The sequence below is a fragment of the Oryx dammah genome, unplaced genomic scaffold (genome assembly GCF_014754425.2).
Source record: "Oryx dammah isolate SB20612 unplaced genomic scaffold, SCBI_Odam_1.1 HiC_scaffold_25, whole genome shotgun sequence".
Lineage (NCBI taxonomy): Eukaryota > Metazoa > Chordata > Mammalia > Artiodactyla > Bovidae > Oryx > Oryx dammah.
In genome coordinates this window covers 98,904,215-98,913,491 of record NW_024070209.1, presented here as the reverse complement: position 1 = coordinate 98,913,491, position 9,277 = coordinate 98,904,215, and the positions used below count along the sequence as shown (strand labels likewise).

The following is a 9,277-nucleotide window of genomic DNA, read 5'->3' as shown; positions in this document are numbered from 1 at the left end:
AATGTAACTACAGGATACAGTCCTTCATATGAGTTCCATCCATCTGTCCGTCCGTTTGTTCATTCCACATTTAATGAGCACTTCCTAAACATCGGGGGCTTCCCTGGTAGCTCAGCTGGTAAAGAATCTGCCCACAATTCGGGAGACCTGAGTTCGAGCCCTGGGTTGGGAAGACCCTCTGGAGGAGGGAAAGGCTACCCACTCCAGTATTCTGGCCTGGAGAATTCCATGGGCTGTATAGTCCATGGGGTCACAAAGAGTCGGACACGACTGAGCGACTTTCACTTCACTTCCTAAGTGTTACGTACTGTGCTAAGCACTAGTTGTACTTTGGTGAACAAAAGTCTGACCCATCATGATAATCCATACGTGACCCTCACGCCACCTGGTTATGGGGGAGGGAGTGATTAGTAGCAGGGACAGCAGGCTGCCAAGACTGTGTATACCCCGAGCCAGCTCAGAACATCCACCCAGAGGAGTGTTTGTCTTCTCCCAGGGTGTGAGAGCTCTGCGTTGCAAAGCTTACTTGTGGCACAGGAGTAGTTACACAGGTTCCTGAGTGCTTTATTTCTACTGGCTGTAACCATGCCAGGGAGAGACCACACACCTGCCTGGTGCCAAGACACCGCCAACTGCCCCCTCCCCTCCACAAACACCATTTAATTTTTATTTCCGAACAAAAGGATCCCTTATCTACAATTGTGGTTTAGTCACTAAGTCATGTCTGACTGTAGCCCACCAGGCTCCTCTGTCCATTGGATTTCCCAGGCAAGAATACTAGAGTGGGTTGCCATTTCCTTCTCCAGGGCATCTTCCTGGCCCAGGGAACAAACTCGTGTCTCCTGCATTGCAGGCGGGTTGTTTACCACTTGAGCTACCAGAGAAGCCCCTATTGTCTACTGTACGAATGTACAAATGGCTGAAATTCAGTTCAGCACTTTTTGAGCACCTCTTATCTAATAATGTTTTCTATAATTCTGTGAGTATTTATTGGGGACCTTCCATGGACTGGTATTTACTGGGACTTACTATGCCAGACCCGGGGGCTCCTTACTTCACAAAACATCATGAAACCTCAAGGGTACAGAGAATCACACATCCTGCCATCTGCTACCAGAGAACTGGCTGGAACCTGATGGGGGATGCCCTGGAAGCAAACGTGAGTTAAATATTAGACCAGGGCTTTTAGTACAGCCAGGGCCACCTTCTACACAAACAGGAAAACACCTAGGCCCTGGTTCTTAGAGCACAGATCTGCCTTGTGGAGGAGTGTAGGCTGGAGCCCAAACGTGAACCCCACTCTAGGGAAAGTCAGAAAACAGATTTCAAGGAAAGTTTTGAAACCCAGGCTCATCCTTTTAGTGATTCCCTATTAAGTTTCTCTGGTTTTCCTGGTAAAGAATCCACCCACAATGCAGGAGAGTCCAGTTCGTTTCCTGGGTCGGGAAGATCCCCCTGGAGAAGGGATAGGCTACCACTCCAGTATTCTTGAGCTTCCCTGGTGGCTCAGATAGTAGAGAATCTGCCTGAAATGCAGGAGACCTGGGTTCGATCCCTGGGTCAGGAAGATCCCCTGGAGAAGGGACAGGCTACCCACTCCAGTATTCTTGGGCTTCCCTGGTGGCTCAGACAGTAAAGAACCCGCCTGCAGTTCGGGAGACCTGGGTTGGATCCCTGGGTTGGGACGATCCCCTGGAGGAGGGCATGGCAACCCCCAGTATTCATGCCTGGAGAATCCCATGGACAGGGGAGCCTGGCAGGCTACAGTCCATGGGGTCACAAAAAGTTGGATGCGACTGAAAGACTAACACTTTCACTTTTCATTGAAGTCTGGCAATGTGTCTTTTGACCAAATTCTGAGTTTGTGTGAATGCAACTGCTGAGGGTGGGTAGGGCAGGGGGCTCTCTAAGTGGTCCCGAGAAAAGAAGACAATAAGCACCTGACCCAAACTCTGGGATAGTTCTGATTATCTGGAGTGTATAGACGTCATCTGAGTGAACTGGTTTGTCAGGAGATTGGGTCCCGACATCTCTGCATTAGAAGCCGCTTAAGACACCACCCAGCACATTATTTGTGGATGGTGGACAGAGGCCCAGAGACAGAGAGACTCGGGCAAGGCCAAGAGTCTAATGAGCACCCAGCGGCTGCAGGCTGCAGGCCTCACACACTTCCTCCCCCCGCCCCCGTGCCATAAAATGTTTTTTATTAATTTGGCCTGCCGGTCTGAGGGCGTTTGGGAGTCTGGCAAAGCCAAGAGGGGAAATTAGCTTTAGCAGTTGTGTCCAGGACAGGGCTGGTGATGGTGATGATGACAAAGAGGGAGACAGCTAAATCAGGGCAAAGCTACTCCTTGCCAGGGGGCCTGCCTGATGGCTCAGTGGTAAAGAATCCCCCCGCCAATGCAGGAGACACAGGTTGGATCCCTGGATTGGGAAGATCCCCTGGAGAAGGAAATGGCAATCCATTCCAGGATTCTCTCCTGGGAAATCCCATGGACAGAGGAGCCTGGCGGGCTACAGTCCATGGGGTCACAAAAGAGTTGAACATGACTGAACAGCAGAGTGACTGAACAGCAGCAAGCTCAGTGCCAGGCAGGGTTCTAAGCACTTACTAGGGACCAACTCAGTCCACTTCGCAGTAACCTTCCAAGGGTGGAACTGGTAGCTATAGAGGAGGAAGCTGGTCTGCCACGGCCACATCGCTCGTGACGGCTAAGCTGCCATTGAGCCCCGGCTGTCAGATATGGGCTCTGCCCTCCTTGCAAGAATGCAGTTTAACTCTATTTTATACCTGCCTTTAAAACTAAGCAGCCTTTACCTTGTATCAACCTGACTCCCAAGAAATCATCTGTGTGGATAGAGAGCGGGCCTGACATAAAAGGAGAGAGCTGGCTGGCTGCCAGCTGCCGTCCCTGCCCAGGAGGGGCGGGCGGGGCGGGGCGGGGGACAGGGCCCTCCCCCACCCATCACCTGATGCAGTAAAGTGCAGCTAATGTTGCAATATCTGGTGAGGGAAAGGGGCCGGCCTGATGCTGCAGGAGGTCACGCAAGTCCAAAGCAGGAAACTGCTTTGAGCGATCTTCACCTTAAAAAAAAGTGGTTGTTATTGGAATGACACGTTTTTGCCCAAGCATCTGTCTGGTACGTGACTCTCTCCATGTCTCTCTGCCCAGATCCTGGGGTGGGAGGAGGGCGTGAGTTACCTTGCCTCATCCAGCTGATTTCCTCACGTCTCCTCCATCCTTACCACTTCTGGCTTCGCCGGGGCCCCGATGTGGTATTCAGTGTACCAGAGGTACCAGAGGGAGGAGGATGGGAGACTGGGGACCCCAGGGGTCGAAGGTCAGAGCTGAGGGGCTTTATCAGCTCCCAGACGCCTCTGCTCCCTCGAAGGTGACCGCCTGAGTCCTCTGGTCCCGAATGCGGGTGCCAAGAGGTGGGGCTGCTCCTCCTGTGCTATGCCTCCTCCCCACCCTGAGTCCACTGATTTCTTTTTCTCACCTGTGCTTGGGGTTTGGCCAAGGATCCTCTCAGCAGCTTTCTGAGAAGTGACTCACTCTTAAAGTGTGAATGCCTCTTTTAAGGAGAAGTGTCTGAATGAATGGGTATCATATGCTAGTTATGCTTGTCCTGAAACTTTCCCAGAAACGTCCAGGATGACAAAAATACCAGCTGGCGCCATCTCATGAGTCACCTGTGGGAGGCAGACCACATTCTGAGACACACAGACTTCACGTGAAATAGGTTCTCCGAGGTGTATGTGGGGAGGTTGTTGCACAGCTCTTTCTCCATAGCATGGGATGATTTTAGAGTCACAGTCGCTGCCTCTTCCCAGATAACACAAAGGACTTGTTCAGTTGATTAAGGAACTGGAGTGGCCCCCATCCTCAGTTCCCCCCTGCCCCCCATTTTGTCCCTGAAGCCAAGACCCAGCCAGCTTCTTTCACGCGGGCATCCAGCAGTATTTCCCCCAGCTGGTGAGACCGGCCCTGCTATAGACTTGTGTTCCCTGGGGCTGGGTTCCAAGGTTGGGCTCTGTGAGATAAGAAGGAAGACTCTTGTTTGGTCCAGGATATGGGGACAGAGACTCCAGCTGCTGTGTCCCAAGTTTGACCTAAGAAAGATCCAGGCCCTGATGGGTTTATGGGAGCTTTTGTACGTCCAGATTGAATTCCAGACCCCTTACTCTGCTTCTTGAGGGCTTTCTCCCCCACTTATCTTGATCCTGCCTCACTCCCTCTTATGACCACATTCCAGACACGTGTGGAATGCTCACTTACTAGGCCTTGAACACACTCTGCCCATTCCCACCTCAGGGCCTTTGCATGCGCCCATCCTTCTCCCTGGAGAGTTCATTCCTGCACAGATGGCCCCTCATCTTTCAGGCTTTCCCAGAAATGTCTCTTTCCCTGACCACACCCAGCCTAGTCATGCTGCAGAGACCCCTGTAGCCCTGGGTTGCGGAGTGCTCCTCCTCCCCACCCTGGCCAGTTCCGAGCATCCACATACCATGGCACTTGGCTGAGACTCTCCTTGTAAGAGTGGGATGGAAGAGCAGGACCATAGCAGGTCCCCAATTAGGGGCTGGTGGGCTGGGCCTGGCTTGCTGGTGCAACCTTGGTGAAACCTTCCAGCTGAAAGGCTTGGAGAAGGGGCTTCGCTCCCAGCAGCATCTCCACGCCTCACACATGTGGCCTTTCCTCAGGGGAGGTCATGGCTCGGGCACTGTGTTCCTGTTTATTTGCGCCTCCAACATGCCATCTCTGGCTTCAGTCTCTTGCTCAGCCTCTAATTTATGGGACTCGACCTCCCTCCACAGAGGAAGCTGCCCATTAGCAGGAGTCATGGAAAATGTAAACCGACCCTTAGCAGAAGTGGATGAGTTTTCTTTGTTGGTCATTTTTTTATGGCTGGGTTATACACAGCCACCCCCACGCTCAGTCCCATCACCACGCATACACACACACGATCATTTTAAAGAAAGAAAGAAGCAGGGTAGCACAGAGGAAACAGCCTCACTACTGCCCAGTGATTGGCTGGCTCTGTGAGTGGAAGTTGTTACTGTTATTCCTGAATCCCTGAGAGGAGGAAGGATTTGCTTAGATTTAGGGGCAGAAGACAGAGCCAGGCGTGGATGTCAGACATGTGCTCTTAGCCTGTCCTACTGGGGAGGGCTCAGCAACCTGCATTCAGAAGGAAGAGGCCTCAGAAAACACAGCATGGGCTGGGAAGTTCCTTGGTAGTCTTAGTGGTCCAGTGTGTCCTGGGTTCAATTCCTGGTCAGGGAACTGAGATCCCATAAGCCACATGGTACAGCCAAAACTGAAAAAAAAAAAAAAAGATCAGGGGCTGGAGGCAGACCTAGGCCCCGCTCCAGCTCTCACGCAACCCCACTGAGCCCCACTTTTCCCTGCTGGTATCCAAGGCCAGAGGGGAGGACAGGGGAGACCATATCAGGCGCTGGGTCCTGGCGGGCCCTGGGGCTTGGTAGGAGAACCCAAGCGGCAGCCCTTCATGGCTCCCAGCCCATTAACAGGGCTTCGCTTCCTGAGCTGCTCGCAGGCACCAGCTTGGAGTCACAGTCCCCCTCTGCCTCTGGGGTACCTCCTTGTCCCAGCCACAGTGGACGTCAGTCTGGTATGCCAGAGATCATCCCCAGGGGCGCAGGGCCTTTGGGGGCAGAGGGTCCCAGCATCCAGGACATTCTCAAAGCTGACACCTGGCTGACTGCACCCCTTTGCCTTCTCAGAGCCCACCGGAACGACATGGAGACCATCTACCCCTTCCTGTTCCTGGGCTTTGTCTACTCCTTCCTCGGACCAAACCCCTTCATCGCCTGGATGCACTTCCTGGTCTTCTTCCTGGGCCGCATGGTACACACCGTGGCCTACCTGGGGAAACTGCGGGCACCCACCCGCTCCCTGGCCTACACCCTGGCCCAGCTCCCCTGTGCCTCCATGGCCCTGCAGATTGTCTGGGAGGCAGCCCGCCACCTGTGACCAGCTGTGGACGCCACCTCAGCCGCCAGACCACTGGCCACGAGCCACCGGGGCTGAACCTGGGGGACTGATGGCCCCTTTGAGATTGTGACAGGCCCCAAGGCCAGGTTTCCTGGCGACTGGCTGAGCACGTGATCTTGGGCCCAGGGGGCCTGTGTGTGTTTGCCCGTGTGTCCCCTGGATTCCTGGGTGAAGCGGCTGATTTGGAACTGTTTAGAGATGGACTGTCACGATTGATAGAAAATTCTTCCACTGTAAAAACCTCCCTCCCTCCCTCCTCCTCCCCAACGCTGGGAAAAGTGAACAGAGACTCAGTTCACGTTTTGGAATCCAGGGATGTAATAAACAAGGAGTTCTCGCCTCCACCGTAGAGATTCTGGTTTGGCTGGTCGAGAGGGGAGCCTGGGCATCTGCATTTTTTGAAAGCTCCCTTGAGCGTCCCAGCAATGGCGGGGTCTGGGTACCATTGCCAGTTCTCTCTCCAGGAGGGCCCAGGACAGGCAGGGTGTGAATTTCCCTTAGGATGGGAGTTGAGTGGTTGGGGGTAGGGTCGTGTGCCTGCGTGCCCCGCTGACACTTCCCTGTGATCCGGCCACATTCCTTGGCTGGACGTTCCTATCCTTGGCACAGGTGCTGATTGGGAGGGCCCACCAGGAAGGCTGGCCTTCTCTTCCTGAGGCTTTAGTTGCTCCAAAGCGCTGTCAGTCAAGAATGATGGGCTTCGAAGGACCAACCACTAGAAGAAATGTTCCGGCTCCTTCCGTATTTGTGAGGTTTGAAAACCACCGACGTGTCCCTGGACTCTTGCTCTAAGACTGTGTGGGTTCAGTCACTGATGAACTGTCTGACCAGCTCAGCGCCTTGGCTGCTGCTTCCTGGCCATCCACTGCTGTCCAGGCTGGCCAAGGATCTGGCTCCCTGGACACTTTTGTGGGTTTGTGTCTGGGGCAAACACACAAACACGCCCAGACTAGGGCGTTACACCACACAGAATGCAAGCCGACTCCTGGGAGATACCCTCTCCACCTCCTGCCGCGGGCATGGAGGAGGGGCACTCGGCCAGCATTTTGGCAGAGGAGAAAACCAAAGCTCAGAGTGGACTCCCTTGCAGTGTGGGATCAGCTCTGAACCCAGATTCGGTCTGGCTCCCAAACCGGCTCTAACCACTGCGCCCTCCAGCCTCACTTTCCACAACCACCCCCACCCCCACTCCCAGCACTGCTCCCTTCTTCTAGGATCTGGGGACGCCCCCTCCCACCACCCTGCAGCCCCTGAACTTCTGCCCCGGAGGACTGACGGGCTTGCCGAGTAGGGCGGCAGGATGGAGGCAGGCCTCCCAAGAATTCTGAGGCCCGCTTCCGGCCGCGCTGGAAGCTGCCAGTGGGTAACACTGCCCCCTGGTGGTGAGATGAGCCTCTGTTCAGGAAAAGGGAAAAAGTGAAAGTCGCTCAGTGGAGTCCGACTCTTGCGACCCCATGGACTGTATAGTCCATGGAATTCTCTAGGCCAGAATACTGGAGTGGGTAGCCTATCCCTTCTCCAGCGGATCTTCCCGACCCAGGAATCGAACCGGCGTCTCCTGCATCGCAGGTGGATTCTTTACCAACTCAGCTATCAGGGAAGCCCCCCAATATTTATATTATCATTATTATCAGCTGCGTGGAGTCTTCATTAAAGTGCCTGGGCTTAGTTGTACCACAGCATGTGGGATCTTAGGTCCCCGACCTGGGATCAAATCTGCGTCCCCTGCATTGAAAACATGGAATCTAAATCACTGGACCGTCCCTTCAAGGGCTGCCGCTGTACATCTGGGAAACAGGAAGGCACAGTCCCATGTGCAGGGCCTGCTGTCTGCTAAGCAGGGGCTGGGCGTGGTGTTCACAACTTTTTTTTCCCACTTGAAGCTTAAACGCATCCCAGGAGGGAGATATTTCTGTGTTTTGATGAGGAAAGGCTCTGAAAGGAGCGGCGACTTGTCCAGCGTCCCTGAGCTGGGGTAGAACAGAGGCGCGGACCCAGTGTGTGCACTTGTATTCTAATATTTTCCCTTCTGGGGAAAGGGGCTGAGAAGGCAAAGTGCCCAGATGAGACCCGAGGGAGGATGGCATCCGACGCTCATGAGGAACGCGTGACCCTGGAAATGGGTGAGGGGGCCGCCTCTCGGATCTGCAGCGGCTGCAGCCCCTCATGCCCTGGCCCCTCGGTCGCTGAGCCGTGACAGTGGGGCTGGAGGACAACAGGACATCAGTGACAACCCCAAGCCCCCAGCGTCCTAGTAGGGGTTGGGCAGTGGGGGCCCAGGAGGGCCTCTGATCCCTGCTGGGCAGGGGCTTCCTGGAGGAGGTGGCAACTCACCTGTGATGGGGGTAAGTCAGGCTGTTTCTTTTGTGGGGGGCGGGTTGTCCAATCAGGCTGAGGAAATTGAGATACAAAGACAGCAGAGCTCAGCCCCCTGAGGTCAGTGCCTGGGAAGTGGAGGGGAGGCGTGGGAGGGAGGGAGGGAAGGTAGGGAGGATGATGGGGTTTTGAGGAACAGTGGGGCTTGTGGGGGGAGCTGTGCATGAGGAGGGGAAGGAGGTTAGAGGCGTGAGCAGCAGAGGGGCTCCTCTGAAGCTTTGGAGCCTTGTTGTGGGGTTCCGGGCCAGGCTGGGGACAGGCCGGCGTGGGCTTGGGGCTCTGGGTTTGTGTCCTAAGAGGGTCTCGGAGAAGGCGTGTGGAGAGAGGGCAATGAAGTGAGGTCAATAGCTGGGCAGTGGTCCTTGATCCCCAGCTGGCACAAATGGTGCCCGACTGCCCCTCCAGGAGCTGGGGGAGGGGGGAGCCAGGAGAGAGGCGCGTGCAGCCCAGTGGCATGGAGGGGCCACGCCAGGGTGCTGTCCAGAGGCAGCTGGCAGAAGCCAGGTGATTTTTCCAGAACAGACCCAACCCTCCAGGACTGGGGAAGGGCTGCAGGCGACCTCCGGGCAGCAGCTGGCCCTGTGCCCACACACCCAGGCCCACGAAAGCCTGTGTCCGTCTCCTGGGCAGCAGTGGGTGAGACAGGTGAGGCAGGTGGGGGTCTGCTGACCAGTGCTCAGTCCCAGGCCATCCTGGGCACCAGCGCCAGTTGCCCTCAGGCCCCGGCCTGAGTTCCTCTGACTTCCCTCTCACCCTCCTGTACTCCATCTGCACGTGAGACTCGCACCTTCCTCCTGGCCCTGGGCAGGGGGGCGGGGGGGCTAGTGGAGCAAAGCAGAAGCCGTGTGGAAGGTGGGGCTGTGCGGAGCCTGGGGGCTCTG

The 9,277-nt window shown here is 55.5% G+C and overlaps 1 protein-coding gene across 2 annotated transcripts in view; it reads left to right on the top strand.

Annotated features, from left to right (window-relative positions):
- Positions 1-8,020, top strand: part of PTGES (prostaglandin E synthase) — a 15,877-nt gene extending 7,857 nt beyond the window's left edge. For both annotated transcript variants that reach the window (XM_040225366.1, XM_040225365.1), the window contains one exon: positions 5,750-8,020. In XM_040225366.1, the coding sequence (XP_040081300.1) occupies positions 5,750-5,999 (250 nt within the window). In that variant the 3' untranslated portion in view covers positions 6,000-8,020. The remainder of the gene's footprint in view (positions 1-5,749) is intronic.
- Positions 8,021-9,277: the final 1,257 nt, after the last annotated feature.